General features: G+C 28.3%; 5 protein-coding genes across 14 annotated transcripts; 1 reads left to right on the top strand and 4 right to left on the bottom strand.

Moving 5' to 3' along the window:
- Positions 1 to 240: 240 nt before the first annotated feature.
- On the bottom strand, positions 241 to 4,020 carry LOC114935911 (pescadillo homolog). The gene is made up of 9 exons (XM_029308861.2): positions 3,854 to 4,020; positions 3,478 to 3,711; positions 2,904 to 3,411; positions 2,639 to 2,778; positions 2,298 to 2,557; positions 2,008 to 2,195; positions 1,720 to 1,934; positions 1,340 to 1,636; positions 241 to 940 (listed from the first exon to the last, which is right to left on the bottom strand). The coding sequence occupies exons 1-8, from the start codon at positions 3,875 to 3,877 to the stop codon at positions 1,367 to 1,369; spliced, it is 1,839 nt and encodes a 612-aa protein (XP_029164694.2). The 5' UTR covers positions 3,878 to 4,020; the 3' UTR covers positions 241 to 940; positions 1,340 to 1,366.
- Positions 4,021 to 4,518: 498 nt separating this feature from the next.
- On the bottom strand, positions 4,519 to 7,368 carry LOC114935902 (protein pelota). Its single transcript, XM_085481769.1, has 10 exons — positions 7,302 to 7,368; positions 6,940 to 6,999; positions 6,758 to 6,850; positions 6,520 to 6,670; positions 5,884 to 5,997; positions 5,657 to 5,797; positions 5,353 to 5,575; positions 5,066 to 5,258; positions 4,861 to 4,967; positions 4,519 to 4,741 (listed from the first exon to the last, which is right to left on the bottom strand). The coding sequence occupies exons 2-10, from the start codon at positions 6,978 to 6,980 to the stop codon at positions 4,644 to 4,646; spliced, it is 1,161 nt and encodes a 386-aa protein (XP_085337895.1). The 5' UTR covers positions 6,981 to 6,999; positions 7,302 to 7,368; the 3' UTR covers positions 4,519 to 4,643.
- LOC146723520 (AH receptor-interacting protein-like) lies at positions 7,299 to 16,939 on the bottom strand. Of its 4 annotated transcripts, none has more exons than XM_085481773.1 (7): positions 16,839 to 16,939; positions 9,467 to 9,562; positions 9,211 to 9,390; positions 8,952 to 9,120; positions 8,657 to 8,843; positions 8,280 to 8,422; positions 7,299 to 8,193 (listed from the first exon to the last, which is right to left on the bottom strand). In XM_085481773.1, the coding sequence occupies exons 2-7, from the start codon at positions 9,542 to 9,544 to the stop codon at positions 7,991 to 7,993; spliced, it is 960 nt and encodes a 319-aa protein (XP_085337899.1). In that variant the 5' UTR covers positions 9,545 to 9,562; positions 16,839 to 16,939; the 3' UTR covers positions 7,299 to 7,990. The 4 variants fall into 4 exon arrangements, with proteins under 4 accessions (XP_085337899.1, XP_085337898.1, XP_085337897.1 ...); XM_085481772.1 differs by lacking the exon at positions 16,839 to 16,939 and adding an exon at positions 11,518 to 12,389; XM_085481771.1 differs by lacking the exon at positions 16,839 to 16,939 and adding an exon at positions 10,858 to 11,340.
- LOC114935861 (putative serine hydrolase) lies at positions 10,265 to 14,760 on the top strand. 6 transcript variants are annotated; one of them, XM_029308785.1, is made up of 6 exons: positions 10,265 to 10,288; positions 11,592 to 11,727; positions 11,811 to 11,855; positions 12,128 to 12,363; positions 13,665 to 14,012; positions 14,158 to 14,760. In XM_029308785.1, exons 2-6 carry the CDS (start codon positions 11,667 to 11,669, stop codon positions 14,407 to 14,409), a joined length of 942 nt encoding a protein of 313 aa, XP_029164618.1. In that variant the 5' UTR covers positions 10,265 to 10,288; positions 11,592 to 11,666; the 3' UTR covers positions 14,410 to 14,760. The 6 variants fall into 6 exon arrangements, with proteins under 6 accessions (XP_029164618.1, XP_029164627.1, XP_029164644.1 ...); XM_029308794.1 differs by lacking the exons at positions 10,265 to 10,288; positions 12,128 to 12,363 and adding exons at positions 10,935 to 11,176; positions 13,074 to 13,309; XM_029308811.2 differs by lacking the exon at positions 10,265 to 10,288 and adding an exon at positions 10,954 to 11,176 and having other exon boundaries at positions 11,663 to 11,727.
- Positions 16,930 to 18,711, bottom strand: LOC146723519 (uncharacterized). 2 transcript variants are annotated; one of them, XM_085481774.1, is made up of 5 exons: positions 18,300 to 18,711; positions 18,080 to 18,194; positions 17,577 to 17,691; positions 17,379 to 17,430; positions 16,930 to 16,995 (listed from the first exon to the last, which is right to left on the bottom strand). In XM_085481774.1, exons 1-5 carry the CDS (start codon positions 18,386 to 18,388, stop codon positions 16,959 to 16,961), a joined length of 408 nt encoding a protein of 135 aa, XP_085337900.1. In that variant the 5' UTR covers positions 18,389 to 18,711; the 3' UTR covers positions 16,930 to 16,958. The 2 variants fall into 2 exon arrangements, 1 of the variants encoding a protein (XP_085337900.1); XR_014924529.1 differs by having other exon boundaries at positions 16,974 to 16,995; positions 17,379 to 17,691; positions 18,300 to 18,708.
- Positions 18,712 to 18,713: the final 2 nt, after the last annotated feature.

Below are 18,713 nucleotides of genomic sequence, written 5' to 3'. Positions count from 1 at the left end.
TGTATGGATGTGTATAAAAAATATGTAAATTAATATATAAAACATGAGTAAAAAATGAAACAAAATTAGAATAAAAGATTATCACTGAGATCAAAGATCATTATGAATTTTTTTCATTTTTGAAATTACATATTTTATTTAAATTGATGTTTAATTCTCTCATGATAATCCTCAAAATTTTTTAATTTAGGGCTATTCTTTGGATACGTCAAAATGAGTTCTCTTGATTATTACACATACTTAAATATAAAAATGAAAGTTTATTATGTAAAAATATGCAGCTCCAGAAACACATTTCAATTGCATCCCACTCGCGTTACACCGGATTCAAGGTGATGTGCGAGTGGTATCGCGAAGCGACCGGATGCATCGGTATAATGTATCCGTAATCACAAATGATTCTGTCCTTCGATACTAGTTCGCCTAGCGAAAGTCACGGGGACGATCGTAGGCACGTTGGTATCTACGACCTAATAAGAGAAATATGATCCATTACAAGTGAGACCCTCCACTTTGAAGTTTCTCAAGATCAATATACGACCTCTACGGTCGCTCGTAGAAAATCGACGAAACGTGAAGGAATTTTTGCGAAGTATATGACATATAATGAGAAGTTATATTACACGATATATCGAAAATCATTATTATAAAAGAGAATTCATTTGTTATACTCAATTTCGGAAATATAAAATAAATTTCAAGTTTTATATTAAAAAAATATTAATATAAACTTTTATACAAATATATGCAATTTTCATATAAATATCTGTTTTGTATAATTGTTTACAGATATTTTTTTAATATTATAGAATTTTTTATATGGCAATAAGAAGCGCATTTTGAACTTTTACACTCTTGTATCGTCGTGATCAGACTCATGCATATAGAAAGTTCTGTGTGGGCTAACATGCGTGGGTAGATTGGCCTTCAGAGTCCTTCGCTGGAAAAGATCAGGATCGTCAGGCGTGGGCTTCCGGTGGGAGGAGTAGCGAGATAAAAAATATCATTACTTATTCTACCATTATATATAACTGTATCTATAGTGATTGAGAAGATGATTTTATGAGCATCTCTAAATCACATAACTTTAATTAATAAACAGAAAACAATATGTATTTATGTATCTAATTTATATTAGATATATATTGAGGAAGTATATGCTCTCTGAATATAAAAGTAATGTCTATGTAAATAAAAAATTTTATATTATCGACAATTTTTATATAAAATTGTAATGTATCGATTTGGAGTAGATGGAATATGTAATATTGAATTAACATGTGTGTGTGTAATATTAGAATTTCTTGTTTATGTATAGAAAATAAAACACAATACATACTTGATTTTGTATTTAATTAATCTACTGCTATGCTTTAACAGATTTATTTTTATTTGGCTGCTTTCTCCGTTCTTTTTGTTTTTCTTTTTCCTTAGCATCATTGATGCGTCTCTTCTTCCGCAAGAGCCAGATTTCTTTAGCTCTTTCCTCTCGACCTTTCATCATACTCTTATACAAATTGCGATGCTTCTTTTTAATCATCTTCTCTCTAAGACGATATTCTTGTTTTTCTCGTTTGGCTTTTTCCCATGGATTTTCCTTCGTAATTTCACCAGCTTGTACCTTCATTTCCTTTTTCTGCAATTTTAATAAATTATTGATAGTGAGAATTTATTTTTTTTTATATTATTTTATATAAGAGATATGGAAAAAATTATAACCTTTTCCAATTGAGTTTGTTTCTTCTTTTTATTTTTTTCGTCTTCAGCAATCTGTACATCATCATCATTATCATCATCATCATCCTCCTCCTCTTCTTCTTCTTTTTCAATCTCTTCATTCCTTCCTGATTTTAGATCATCCTGAACTTCCATTTCTTCTTCTTCATCCTCATTCTTATCATCACTTTCTGCTTCTTCATCTGAATCTACTTCCACTAGAAGTGCAAATACAAATTAGATATACTTACATTTTTTCAATTATATATATATTTGAAACTGAAACCTTACAATTGTCTAGTTTATAATCAGGATCCATAAGAGCACGTTCTTCTGGAGGAATGTAAGTTTGATCGTGTCGATTATCTGTAAATGGTGAGAGATGAGGAGGAAGTACAGCACCCATTAAATATTTTTCCACAGGTAATAATTCTCTCGCGTTGACACTATCAAAAATCCATTGCGGTTGTATGTAATATCTAGAAGAAAAAAATATTATATTAGCAACTCGAGAAAAAATTACATTAAAACATGAAAATGCTGAACAATATAAAGTGTAAATTATAATATAAATATAGTACCTTGATACATATTGTTTATTCATGCTTGGTCTATCTACAATCTGATGAGTTATTGTTTCATCATTCTCATCAAAAGTGGCACCAACAAAGAGTAATTTATCCCAAGAAACTTCTCCACTAAAGCAACGCAAAATGAATACTAAGGGTTCTCTGGGTACTTCTCTATTAATAAAGACTTTTATGCCCTTGAACAAATTCTTCAATTTTCGTATTTTTTCAGCTTCTACCCTAGCAGCTTCTATCTTGGTAGCATCTGTCTCCTAAAAAGCATAATCAATAAAGCTTTTGTGTTTTACATGCATATATCTGATACATAAAACATAAAATTCAATAAAATTTACATTTGAAAATTGATCTATTTCAACTTCTTCATCTTCAATCGCTGATGTGGAAGGATCCAAGCTGACTAATGATATATTCAATGCATTTATTCTTTCCGACACATATGCTTCTTCATCAACGAGTTTTTTCTCGATATTTCCTGTATAATAAAACGTTAATTTTTAAAATTTTTAAATTAAAATAAAGTTCTTATTTTACTTTGAAAAGTAAAGTAAGATTAGTAAATTAATAAGTATTAATAAATTAATAAGCAATCCTGCTTACCAGTATTTGTCAATTTTGGAGGATAATGTAAATTCAAAGTATGATACAGTCTGTAATTAACAAAACCAAGCATCACAATATAAAATTCTACAAATGTAGACATGATTTTAAAATCAACTTCGTTCTTTGCTTGAGGTTCGAAACAAAAGTGATGGGGCACTATCCATGTTATTGTTTGCCCTTTTATCTCTGCCTGATAATAATATCCTTTAATAGATACAAACACTTTACGCAGTGCTTTGGAATATATAACAGCATGGAGGAATTCAATTGTTAATCTCCTGCATAATAACGACTGATCTCTTGGTATATGAGACAATGATGGAAATGTACTGAATAGAAAACAGAGAGTTAAACAGTCATCTAAATCGCGCAAAGCATCTATGAATGTTGGATAACGTTCTTTGACTATATGATCCAATTTTAATGTAGGATGATTACTCAAATATCTTTTTACTTTGGCAAAATCTTTCATTGCTTTTGCCCGTCCAATTTTTCTATTGAATATCTGAAAATATATGTTTATAAATATATGCTTATGAAACATATTATAGTTTCAATAAAATGTATATACCTTGTAATCTCTTAGCTTCCATATCATCGGTTCGTGCATCAAAAATTGAATATCTTTCTTATGATATAAAGTTTTAATCCCAGGTTCACCCTTTTGTGCTCTTTTACGATTACGCGGTTCCCTCGGATATATACCTTTCAATATGCATAATTTACGAAAATCATTTAGTGTCAATTGTAATTTTCTGAGAGCAGCTCTCCTTGTTATAAACTGCGCACCTTCACCACTTTCATACTGTAAATTTAAAAAGATATCAATTTTAATCCACATCAATTACGCTAAATCCCTTAATTTTTCTTGTGTTCATAATCTTTATATCGAAAATCATTTTCTTAATCTATATAATAAGATATATTATAATATAAAATCGATTTACCTTCTTTTTACCTATCACAACCATTGTGTTATATATATATATTCGAGTTTATATCCGAATAATTAATATTTATACACCAAAGCCACATAAAACACGTGTCAAATTAACACGTGAAAATAATGAACAAGAATCGAAACGATCAAGATGGACGTCTGTTTTTAATATTGTCATGGCGACCATTTAAAATGGACATTCAAATACCAGCCAATCAGCGCGATGGATTAAATTCTTCATGGAAGCTAACCTTAAAAATTAACTAGGGTATCGATTTCACTTAGTCTGCATTCGCTCCAGGGGCAAAGTCTGTTGGTAATGTCAAACGAATTTAGCCTAGACTCGCACCAGGGGCAAAGTTTTTTGGTCAAGTCTCCGAAATTTAGCACGGACTCGAACCAGGGGCAAAGTGTGTCGGTAAGGGTGCAAAGTTTATCGCACGAAGATGGCAGTCTCTTCTTTAGGCAGGCCTTTGGCGATCTGTCTATTAATCTGTGTCGATTTTGTATATAACTTTTTCACGCGTTTTCACTTTAGAAAAAATTACAGAATTGATACCTTGGTCTCTTTATACACGAAATACAAGAAATTTGTATAATACAAAAAATGTACATACAAATTATAGAATATAAATATATATAAAATATAAAATTCTACAATATAAACATATATTAAATACAAGACTCCCTTATATTTGCGACATAAATACAAACACTATTATTTTTTTTATTGTAATATTTTTGATTGCTCACAGCACATATATATACAAAAAATTGTTAATATATTGATCATATACCTAATCATCTTCTGAATCATTACCCTCATCACTTTCGTCTTCCAATTCTGGCATAGGAAAACGTAATAAGGCTGCGATACCAGTTAATTGATCTAATTCTGCATAAAAAATCATATTTTATTATATTTAAAATAATAACAATATTTTACAAATAAAAAACTTACTGGAGATTTTATATTTCACAAGTTTGATGTAAATATCATTTATATATACTTACGTTCACCCGAGACATGCAGACTTGAAAATATTTTGACATCTCCACCAGAGTCTTTCACATTTTCAACTAGCTCCACATATTCCTTTCTCAGTGCAATATCCTGGCACCTGAATAAAACAAGTAAAGATATGTAACAAAATGTATTGTAAAGTACAATTAATCAAATTCAATGCTAATATAAGTAAGGAAGAAATAAAATAATTACCTGAATAATTTATCTGATATAAGTAGAATTTCCACTGCTTGAGCAGCATTAGCTTTCTCGACATGTTTCTTGCCATAAAATGCTCTGGCAGGATCCATTTGCAAAGTGGTATAAAATGTTTCTAAAGCCCTTACTTCTCCTGCTGCTTTAGTATCAGAAATTCGAGATACTACAGCAGGATCAGCCAGAACCTCTGTTATAATAATGAAGTTATAATAATAATAGAAACTATTGTATCATACAAGCGCTATATTTGTTTACATTTTGCATGGATAGATATATACTACCTTTTAATGAATGTTTAAAACCTGAACTAGCATGAACTAGCAAAAATTTACTTTTATTCTCTAAGATAATTTTATTATCAGATTTAACGGCTTGCTGTATCATATAGTCCATAAACTGATCTTTCACAAAACCAGGACTGGCAAGGATAACACATTTCACTAAATCGAAATTGATGTGTCTTAATATGCCTTGCATAACGCTCTCATAAAAACGTGTCAAACCCTAAATATGCATCAAATTAAATTTCTACTTATGCTTCTGTCACATAACATTTATACTAAACATTTATGATATTTTTCAAACCTTTTCATGTTGTGAAACATTTCCTTTCCTTTTTCTTGGTATAACTTGATCAATCTTTGCACGAACTATTGTCATGTTGGATGTTATCAGACAAATATGCGCTATACCTTCTTGCATAATTGCAGCAGCTACATCAGCATTCTAATATAAAATATAAAAAAAGATAATTAATTATACAAATAATAAATTATATAATCATTATTTCTAACTCTTTTTAAAATACTAACCTGAGCAGGATCGCATGCAGTGTCGACTCTTTCCAAAGAAATAGAATCCCATTTGGGTTTAGTAATAGTAAATTTTCGATTTTGTTCGACATCCAATGTATGATATGCCCCCATCTAAGTAGAATAAAAATCAGATAATTATACATCAAAACCTTATAATAATTTAGTAATACACGTACATTATTTAGACATTTACAACAATTCATATTACCAAGTATGTATATATGTAATCTAATAGAATTTATAACACATTAAAATCAGTAAGATTTATCATGAATCATCCTTTCATTTGGATAAAAATACATATATTATTCACATTGTTATGGAAACTGACAACTCAAGAAAGTCAGTTTCTATAACAATGGAAACTGACAACTCAAGAAAGTCAGTTTCTATAACAATGGAAACTGACAACTCAAGAAAGTCAGTTTCTATAACAATGTGAGTAATAAAATTATATGTTTAACTTAAACATATGAAAACAATTGTGTGTGTCATCTCACAATGTATCAATTTCTATATAGAAAAATTTACTGAAATTTCTCATAAACTCGTATACCCTAATAATATATGAGAACAAACACTAAGAATAAAATATTCATGAACTCTAAACTTTGCTATTGTTAAATACTCTACCTTAACATATTTATTTTCTTCGACATTTCTACCTTTAAGCCTTAGAACACATGCTTGTGTATCAAAGTCGATATTTTCTACGCTTATTGTAAGAGTAGTTCTAACTCTATAACTGTTAGAACTGCCAGTTGCAGATTCCATTTGCACTTTTCTATATTGAACACAAAGAATTGATAAAATATTATTGATAAATACTAATTTACCATACAATTACTTTAAAATAAAAAGTTTAGCATACCTAATAGTAGAACAGCTTACTAAGTCTCCTTCGCTAATTAGATTATAAGCGTGCCACATATCCTCTGTATTTTCAGGAACAAGAGCTACGCTCCTAAAAAAAACCATATAAATTTTAGCATTAGAATTTTATAATATAAATATTTATAATAATAACATATATGATATAAAAAATATATTTACCCTTCTCCATCTTTATCTACATTTCTTGATACTAACTTCATCTTGAAATTTTTTTTCTATCTAAAATATAAAAGAAGCATAATATATATTTAAAATATAAAAATAAAACGCGTTTATTACCATTGCACTATTATGTGTAATATACAAAATTACATTTTGTAAGTTACACTTATTTCTCTATGAAAAATTCTATTTCTATATCTACAAAAAAAATAATATTTAACAAATACCCGATATTATATCTTTATTATACAAAAATAAACAATTTTATTATATTTTAGGAAAAAATAAGTTTATATAGGTTAAACACATAACTTAATTGAAAATGTATATAAGGATCCAATATAATGTTATAGATTTACCTGTACAGTTATTGCACTATTATAAACGTAGGAACATTATCCAATTCATGTTTTTTTCTTACTTGAAATGTTACACAGTAAATAATGCCATATGTCAAACATGATATCTGTCGCTTTTTGATCGGCGATTGCATTTGCAACGTGATTGGTTAACCTCGAAACAATCTGGAAAATTTCAGATGGCGCTTTTTGTTTAAATATATATATTTCACAAATACAAATTTTTATTTTTATCACATTTATATAATAACGTATCGTTTAATTTCTTTATACATCTTATTAATAAGAAATAATACAAATATATATATTATTGACATATATATATATTGATATCAAATTATGTAAACATTTTTAAATCCATTTAAATAACACATATTAATATTACTGCTCTAACAGTCATATACATTAATGCACACAAGTTTTAAATTTAAATAGTAAATACTTGCATAATAGAAAGTTACACGAATCTTACTATGACAGATAATCTCTTTTTTTCCAAGTACATTTAATATAAATTAAAAACTTGAAGATTTAAGGATAGAAGACTGTATGCGAAGCCAGCCTTTTTAATCTTTTTTTCCGAAAAAATATATAATAAAAAAAAAATTAAATTAACTCAATGAAAATATATATACTTAAAAGTTATTGACATTTCTGACATAACTTTAGAATAACTAAATTTTACAACTTTATTTAAACATCTTTGATAAGTTCTCTTTTTGTGCACTGTTTTTCTTTTTAATAGCTGCTGCAAATATTTGTAATTCTTTTTCAACAGTTTTATGTAAAGAAGGATCGATTTCAGCAGCTCTCCTTAAATCTTTAATAGCATTCTCTTCATCCCATGTATTAATATATGCTTTACCTCTTCGATAGAGAGCTTTCACATTATCTGCAAATTAAAAATAAATTTCTTCTGTCAGATATATATATATAATTTGTTTATATAATATAATTTTATAAATAAATTTATTGAACCTGATTCTGTTTTTAGAACTGTTGAACAATGTTCAATAACTGAATAATATTCCTTATTTAAGAGTTTACATTGTGCGTAATTCAAAAGTAATGGTATCTTCATTTGATTTAAAGATAACCATTCTTCATCATTTGATTTTTCACTGAAAATCCAATTTTAATTTATATATAAAAATATTCTTTATAATTATTGACATAACATTATCTCCCTATAAGCGCATGATATTATTTAATATTTAAGCAATATTCTAGGCGTATATTTACAATATTTAATATTCTAAGAATACACCTAGAATATTAAATAATATCATGCGCTTATAGGGCTTATATACTTAATTAAATTTAAAAGAACATAATATATTATAAGTAAAATTTACATTAACATAAGTTGTTCCAACATTCCAATAGCTTTTGCATATGTTTCTGATGCACTATTATATTTTTTTTCTTTGAATAAAGCATTTCCCTTTTCCTTTAAATGTGGAATGTTTTCAAGCTTTTCATCCTCTGTCATTTGCCATGATTCTTTCTCATATTCATCTGGTAATATCACTTTGACAAGTTCTATCAAATATAATAGTATTTATTGGTTTTACTATAATATTCTATACTACACTTAAATTAAAAGAAATATATCTTTATACTTTTGAGAGAAAGATTTTATATTTATACCTATTGTAAATTCCAGATCTTCAGGATGCTTTATAAGTTCATTCAAATCAGCGTAACCAATGCCTTCATTCTGAAGAGTAACACCGCAGCAATGATGATTACGCTTTTCTGATTGCGGCTTACCAGCTTCTCTTAGTGTTTTAGAAACAAAAGGGTATGCAGTCACTAGCTAAAGCAAAATTCGTAATAAAAAACACTCCAAAAGCATATTCTAAAAAATAACAATATATGTTTATAACAATAAATATTGCAAACATACACTTTTATGTACTTTAAAACAGGCAACTTCATTCAATGCCATCTTTTGTATAATTGCTTCCCACACTTCCAATTTAAATTTTTTGCCTAGTACAAGTTCCATTGGATTTCCCATTATCCTACTGTCGTCTATCAATGTTTTGTCAAAATCACATTTTATAGTCTTGAAATGAAATATTACCTAGAAATATAAAATAATGAAAGAGTTATAAATAACTAATATATTTGTATAACAATATATTTATGATAAGAGATACCTTTGTTCCTGGTATAAAATTGATAGTTTTTGTTCCAGCATGAATAACAGTTTTTATTATACAGTCTTCGTCACTCATGATGTGGCATGTATGTATCTAGACAAACAATCAAGGAATAAATATGTAATATTTTATTTTTATAATTTTTTATACATATTCGTTTTTATCTATCAAACTGAAAAGATTAATAAAAATAACTGATAAAATTAAGATTTTCTTTCTTTCAGTATATGTATTACATAATTAAAATGTATGCATATGTATTTCGTAGACAATATAAATTATGTATGATATATGTATGCAAATATATTTTTTAAATGTCATTATATTGGTATATTATTATGGCAATATAAACAAGAAAAATATTAAATAAATATTACATAAATATTAAGAAATAAAATTGAGGTAAAATTTTCCTTGTGTTTTCTGGAACAATTACTTTTATATGTATCGTTACTGAAGTTACTCATTAGGCACCACCGTCAAGTTCACACATATATATACTCTGTGTGAAATATATTATATTAATAAATATATTAATAAGTGTGTCTGTGATATTGTTGATTTTAAAAAATTATGATAACCTTTATTTATATATTATGTGACTTCCATATGTATCTTTATAATCCATATTTATTCCATATGTCACTTTATAATCAATTGTTAATTTAATCACGACTAAGGCACGTGTTCTTTATTATACACACACATGTTAATATACACATATATATGCATAAGAATGTTTATATTTTTCACATGCAGTAATACATTTGTCATTGTGTGAGACGAGTGGTTATATTCAAAATTGGTGCAGTTCATCAGGTATGAATTCATATATGTGTATTCATCATAATGTGGATTCATACACATACATATGGAAATTTCTCTGCTAATCAAAGAAATACATATAATTTTATGCATGATATTAAATACAAAAAATACGAGATAATACAATATTTTATGCATTGCAATTTTTGATTTCGCTCTACTGATAGAACACATAATATGCTAATTAGTCTAGTAAAGAATTGCGTAAGTTATACAAATATGCTGTGATTTGCTCGCATAATTCTGTCGAAATTTGTTCTTTCTTTCTTTTTCTCAGAAAAAAAATATATAATATACATGTATATTTAGAAAAGCAAAAACGTGTATGACGTCTATATATATTTTAGGAAGAGAAAAAAACAAGAAAGGTTATATTATATATAGAAATCTTGGTGATATACGTTAAATTAAAGTAAATATATAGTAGATAGAGAATTTTTTTAAATATCTGGTGTATTTATTTAAATTTTCTATATTTTTGTGTATATATAAAGAGAGAAATTGGAATCACAATGTCTGACATGTTACGTTTCCACATACGTATAAAAAAATTCATCACTTACGTTTCTAACAGAAAGAATGCAATACGCTTACGTTAAACATATGATTGATTCATTTTCTCTATTCGTGCGCTCTATGCAAATCCATCTGAATTACTGAATCATTTCCTCCTTTCTTCCCCTTCCTACTCCGAATGAATTAAAGAGCGCAGCTATTCTTCGGTCACGTGATTTATTTCGGGAAGGATAGAACAGTCGTAAAAAGGGTTTGGAGCACAAGAGTTGTACCTTTGACTTTTACTTATTAAGGGAATGGCGCGATATGGATATCTTCACGATTATGTAAAATAAGGAACGAGGACAACGTCACCTCCTATTAAAGGTTTTTGTCTATATATAAACTGACAGGTTGCTTAGATTTTAGATCAATGCATTTTATTGACGTTAAAAAATGCTTCGAATTGTTCGATTCAAGAGGATAAAAAGATATTTGATTAATAGAACGGCTTTTTTTATTGAACACTCATACATACAGCTTGATGTATTATTGTAAAATGTAAAATATTATCTTTCCTTTTGATAAAGTAGACACGATAAAATATTTTTTTTTTTAGAATGAATAAGCGTTTCTACTTCTTTTGCGTATGTGAAATACATGAATTTTAACAAGTTGATGACGAAATTCTCTGTTTACTATATATATTTGTTTAAAATGCATTTTACCTTTTAATAAACTTGCTCCTGTAGTATTATCTAATCTTTCGACTGATGTTAATGTATTTACGATTTCTCTTAAGTTTTACCAAACAAAACGTGATCCGCAGGGATTTTGAGTGAATATAAATTTCAACTGAAAATTATTACACAGTAAAATGGATTCTACGAGGAAGAATAACTCCGTTGACAGTTCTGTGAATGGATTTAAGAAGGAAGGTTAGTTGTCAAATATATAATTATTTTACAGCATGCATTACGTAGCTAGAGATAATTTTATCATAATTAAATATCTGCTTTAGATGTCAAAGAGGTTCAGATACCAATGCCATGGGGTCACATCAGTGGTCAGTAAGAATTATATCTTACTTCCTACAACTTATTTCTTAATCGTTCATTTCAATATCAAATATTATATTCATATATGAGCCTAGAACACTCAATTGTGTGCACAATATTATGCAATGTGTGTAGAAACAAAATAATTATTTATATTGGATTATTGGAATATTCAAACCATATCTCTTAAAACTTATAGTATTGTGGAATTGTCCTACTTTGTATTACATTAAACCTCAAATTTCAATGTGTGTCAAATTCAAAATATTGGTAAATTTAGGAAAAAGGTGGGGACCGGCAGATAAACAGCCTATAGTGGCAATACATGGTTGGCAGGACAATGCAGGAAGTTTTGACAACTTGGCACAATTGTTGCCGTCAAATATAGCTATACTAAGCATAGATCTGCCTGGTCATGGCTATTCTTCTCATCTACACTACGGACAATTCTACTATGTATTTTGGGATGGGGTTATCACACTACGTAGAATTATTAAATATTACAAGTGGAACAAGGTTAGCTAGCGAGTTAATGTTATACAACGATTTAAATTTATTTTTGTAGCTTAATATGTATATAAAAGTAATGTTGAAAGTATAAAATAGCTTGTATATGCTTGGTTTTGGAGTTTAAATTGCAATTGCTATTTAATGTTATGTAAAAAATATATGTAAAATATTTACATTATTTATTTTGCTATTTTTTAATATGTATATTTTTAGCTTGAAACATAATTTGCATTTTCAGAGTGATATCTTTACATTAAACTGCAACACATTATTAAAATTCGCTATTTAATATTCACATTGCATTATCATATTGCTCTAACCATCATAATTATTAATAATTTATATTTTAAAAAGGTTGACTGTTATACAAAAAACAATATAAACAATATATCTAAATGATTAAAACTATTGCTTTTAATTATATGCATATATATTATATATAATTTAAAACATACTATAGACTAGAAGAGAATATTGTTGTATAACTATATGTATTGTGTTATATTCACAATTAGTATAATGAACAAAGAAACTCTTTAAAGAAACTCAGCTGTAACTTTGTTGCATTTTCAAAAATGGATAACTATATGATTTTTCTTATTTAACAAATTACTGCAGATTCATAAGAGAAAGATGCGTGCCTTGATAAAAAAATGTAAATAATTTAAAAGATAAATTCAAGTTTAAAATTAATTATGGGACTCTTATACCTGCAGGCAAATGGTGGGGCCCTAAAGAGGTCCAACCGATAGTGGCACTGCATGGTCGTCAGGATAATGCAGGCACTTTTGACACATTAATGCCATTGATGCCCGATGATGTTTCTGTTCTTTGCTTGGATATGCCGGGACACGGTTTATCTTCACATTATCCAAAATATCAATACTATTATGTCTATTGCGATGGTGTCATATTCCTTCGTAAAGTCATTAAATATTTCAAATGGGAGAAGGTTAGCGAATAGATGAATTTATCACATTTATCATACACTCAGTCAATAATATTACTGATTAATTTAATATTAAAAAATCTAAGCAATAATATCACGTTTATATCAACTCACAGCATAATGTATATCTAACAGTCACCCTTATTTGCACTTGTGTGGCATTTATGTTGTGTTGCATTCAAGCATATGATAATAAATGTTTTATAGAAATATGGAATGTTAAATGTTATGCTAATATGAATATTTTGATGTGTTTCTTACTATGCTTTAAAAAATATATATTTTATATATTTTGTATATATGTTTTGAATTAATATGTGTATAAGCTTATTATAATTTAATTGTATTATGGAAATAGGTAAAACTGCTTGGCCACTCATTGGGTGGTGCTATATCATTTCTCTACGCAGCATCATACCCAGATGAAGTCGATGTTCTCATAAGTTTGGATATTGCTAGCCCAAGTGTAAGGGACATTACAAAAACAGCTGCAATGACTGGGGACTATATTGACAGATTTCTGAAATATGAATTGTTAACATTGGATAATGCACCATGCTATGATTACAACGACATGCTTGACATAGTAGAAAAGGCGTATGAGGGTTCTGTAACAAGGGAAGGAGCAGAAATATTAATGAAACGTGGCATACAACCAGCATATTCAAAGGACAAATATTTCTTTTCACGTGATCCAAAACTAAAGGTAAAGACATGTTTTTATCATCATACAATATATTCTGTAACAAATATGTTGAAATCTTTATATGATTTCTAATATATATATATATATATATATATATATATATATATATATATATATATTTAATATTATTTATATTTTTTTCCAGGTTTCCATTTTGGGCATGTTCTCTTTAGATTTAGTACTTGAATATGCATCCAGGATAAAATGCGCTTATCTCAACATTCGTGCTGTTCCTGGGATGAAATTCGAGCAACCTGAAAATTATCAGAAAGTACTAGACAACATAAAACTGGGGGCTAGAAAATTTGAGTATCATGAAGTGAAAGGTACTCATCACGTGCATCTATGTGAACCTGAAAATATTGCGCCTATAATTATAAATTTTCTACAAAATTAATAATAATATTATTTAATTATTGATGAATATGGTTACTTAAGATCAAAGGAATAATTTTATTATAGTCATTATCAAACTCTCAAATTTAAAATGCTGATACGAATTCATATTTGTTTAATGCATGTCTACTTACTTACACCATATGTATAGTAAATTGTTAAATTAGAAATGACTTTACAATATGTATTTAATAATATTGATAAGAAATACAGAGATTTACATATAAATGCGATACAAAAGACATCGAAATGTGTTTAGTATCTTAAATCACTTTCTTCAAGGCAGGTACTTTTGTTTGTTAATTAGCGTCGCTTTTACATTGTAATTAATAAATAAATGATTATGTAAATATTTATGTAGTTCATTTCATTAAAAAGATGAATTTCGTCTTTTAAGACTTTGATCAATGTGTCATAGTAAAATTATGCTAATGGATTTGATTGCAATTAGCTTTACATTTTTGTGTATTAATTGTTCATATATATATGTGTACACAGCACACAATATTTGTATTATTTTTATTTATTGCTTATGCACTATATATGAATTCGTAAATAGAAAAGTGAAAGGGAAAGTTTTTTTTATAGTAATATATTAATAATAGCTATTAAAAAAGATGTTATTCAAAAAACTAATTTCTTTAATATTAATTATATGTATATAAATTATGATTTTATACTTTTATAATTTGCAACACGCTCTCGAGACAATTTAGTAGACAATTAAAACTGCAATCGAAATTAATATATACCAAGAAAATGGTTCTTTTTCTTTGAATTTATAAATTCTTCCTTGGCACATATATATAATAGAGATAAACATTAATTTGAATTATTTTTCACTTTTTAGAAAGAAAATATAAGTATAAAAATTGAAAAATTTGAATTTCTATCTGAATTTCTATAATATAAATTCATTAAAAAAAACCATCAAGTAAAAATAAGATAAATAAATGTAAGAAAAAACAATCATAAAATTAGTTTAAAACAAATATAGAAAAACCTAATCATTAATCTGGAGAACGGTTTTATGTACAAACTATTCATTTTTTAACGTCGTTGAAAGATTAATGCAGCAAAAATATTGTAAATAATTTTGTTAAACCATTGAATTATTTTTAATGTGTGCACATAGAAATGAGTAAGAGTTTAATTATTTCAAAATGAATTACAATAAGTTTTATCTATTAGATCATTTTTAATATTAAGACACACGTGTATTCATCTTTTGTTCTTATATTCTTTTTCTATATGTAATAAAAAGTTTGTATTTCATTAATAAGTTTTTTACTATAAATAAAAATTAATATAGATAAATATCTTATTTAGTTTTACATGTATAAAGAATATACAAGAAAGAAAACTTCAATGATACACGCGTTTATCATTTATTGTTAGTGAACGACAGCGATAGCGATAACGCATTGATGTCCAACAGTTATAGACAAATGCAACAAACTTGCAATACTATGCTAGTTGAAGCTTATGCAACCGGACAAACGATAAATATAGTGAAACGCGATATTCTCTATCAATCCCATAAAATAAACTTCTTCGGTAATTTAAAGGCGTGAAAATCTACAATGTTCCAGATAGATAAATTTAATATGTCATAAAATATGAGAGCTGCAAAATATATTTTCGCGATTTTTGCATTATGCAAAATTGATAGAAAATTTGCACAAAAATTTTAAAAACTTAATCTGTACATATCTATATTCTTGAAAAATGTCTCGCGGGGTCTCTGACTAAACTATATAAAAGATGGCATCCCTCAAAGATAATGAGGCTGTTGATACAGATGTCTGCAAGTCAGACTAAAAAGTCACAATGTTATTTCGTTTATTCAGCTGCTATGCCACGTAGAAATACCGTAAAAAATATTATACCTCGTCTCATTTCATGTGCACTTCTCATCAGTCCTAAATTTTTCGCTGCGCATAGAACATTTTCGTACATACATATTGTTCGCACAAATTTCTAATATTCTTCTTTAATATTTTACGAATGGTAAGAAGGTAAGTAAAGCGCAAGGACGTCCGGCTTTGATAATTTGCATAAAATGCGCATTATTACACACAGTTCGAAAAGCTGCACGAATACGAGGTCGAACAATAAAGCAGCAAAATTGCGAATCTAATCTGCCAACAAATTTAATGTGATCAAAGGAGTCACGCCGACAAAATAAATCGTCTACGAAGGTCAAGACTAGATTCACGTTTGCATAATACATATATGTAAAAGACAGAAAGATGTTGTAAAAAAATAAATACAACTTCCCAGGCAAATTATTGGCCTGGCCAGCTTCTTATCGGGTGGCTACTGAATACGTGGCCGTCCTATCGTGTGTGTGCACGTTGTGCGCGCCGGTAATTATCGGCAATGATAGCGCGCGGTCACACATAGAAAATAAATATGAATATAGTATACCTGGAGACAGGTGGACACTGTTCGTCACTTGCTTACGCATCTCCTTTACGCATAATTCCTCGAGAAGCTCTTTCGCGTGGTGTCAAAATGAAACAGATCCGTCAATCCGCCAAGGTATTATCACGGTAAGGTTCCGGGTCCACACGTCACACGGTTCCTTAAAAAGTAACGCATTTGTCTATGTAAACGTGTCTCTCGAAAGACCTTTGAACTGGTAGATTATAGTGCAAATTAGCTAGATTTCAGTTTGTATTTCGTTGAAAAGCGAGAAATCAAGTATGTAAGCACGTTCGTCTAAAATCGAATACGTCGTTGACATTATTACAATATTAGTGACGTATTTTGTACTGCGTGTGTAGTAATTATTCGCGAACAATAATTGACATTCGCACAAGATGCGGACACGTTCTTATATCTTTATTTACCGCATTTTTACTTTATATATTAAAGTAGCAGCTGTTGTTCGCGGTAACTCGAATCGAAAGACTAGAAGTGTACAAAAGTACAGACTGAAATCTTTGCAAGATTAATATTAATTACTGTTTTCGGATCAGTCCTTTTGCTTTATTTGAAGCATCTGTTCTCGCAGCCGCTGCAAACGGATAGACATGCGATGATCAATCTGATTCATCGATCCTAACGATCAACAAACTTTTAATTTGCAAGTTTGTTCGTTCGGCTCGAGTTATCAGATTGAATCCAAGATCACCGAGCATCGAATTCGTCAAAATTTCGTACTTTGCGTATTTCTACGAAGATGATTCCGATAGGTCGATGAAATCTGCTGCAATTCCGCATCCGTAGGCGTATAAGATGCGTAAGTTCTCAGACGTGCTCTAGATATCTCCAAATCCTATAAAAAAAATACATGATTTTTCAACTTTAAAATTGTATCTAAAAAATATATATAATTTTAATATACATATGTCGCACACACACAAACATATGTATCTATACATCAAGCTAAGTGAGCTTCATAATAATAGCATTAAAATTAAAAAAAATGTGTTTTAACATTCAGTGATAGCCCAAAAATTGTAATAAACTAATAGTTGGAGAGTAACAGTTTATTAATCTAGTAAAATTATTAATATATTACAAATAACTTGACAATTGTATTCGATAAAATCATTTTTTATAAAATTAAAATTAAAAAAAATACTGCTACAAATAATTTTCTCAAAGAATTTCCTCTCTTTCTTCCCCGTATCTTTCCATAAAATATATACTATATAACAAACCTTTAAAAGAGTTTGATTACGAATGCGAGATTTTTCCAAATTGATAAGATTTGTGGACGACGAACTAGAAACTCTGGAAACCTCCTTATTACGAATTTCGCGATGCAATTTATTACTGCAAAATAAAATAAAAAGTTACTTGTGAAAAAGTATATATGCATACGTTGTCTATAATTTATTAGCAAATATTAGATTTCAATGAATGAATATAAATATATACCGTTCTTCTACTTCTTGTTCAAATTGTTGTTCTCTTTGCAGGTACTCATCAAAAACACTTTTAATGTCAATATTGCCATTCCTTGCCATTTCATTGAATTCTTTGGCTCGCTATACGCGAGTAAAATTATCGATAACCACTAATAACACTAATATTTTTATGATTATAAAATTAGTAGAAATAAAAAACAGAAAGGAGCTATTTCATACGTTTGTATATTGGATGTACGATGCACGATGTATAGCAGAATATGGTTACTACGGCAACGTAACGTGCTCCTAAAAACGATCGATATCTACGCATATATTAATTATGGTGCGTATAGTTATATAATCGCTACTATTTAACAGTATTTAAACAAAATGTATATGTTAAAAATTTACACTTGTAATCTTAGAATATTTAAAATTAAAA

This window comes from Nylanderia fulva, unplaced genomic scaffold (assembly GCF_048542155.1).
Source record: "Nylanderia fulva isolate GAGA-0341 unplaced genomic scaffold, ASM4854215v1 Scaffold19, whole genome shotgun sequence".
Classification (NCBI taxonomy): Eukaryota; Metazoa; Arthropoda; class Insecta; order Hymenoptera; family Formicidae; genus Nylanderia; species Nylanderia fulva.
Note: the sequence above shows the minus strand (reverse complement) of the source record. Positions and strands in the feature narration are given on the sequence as shown.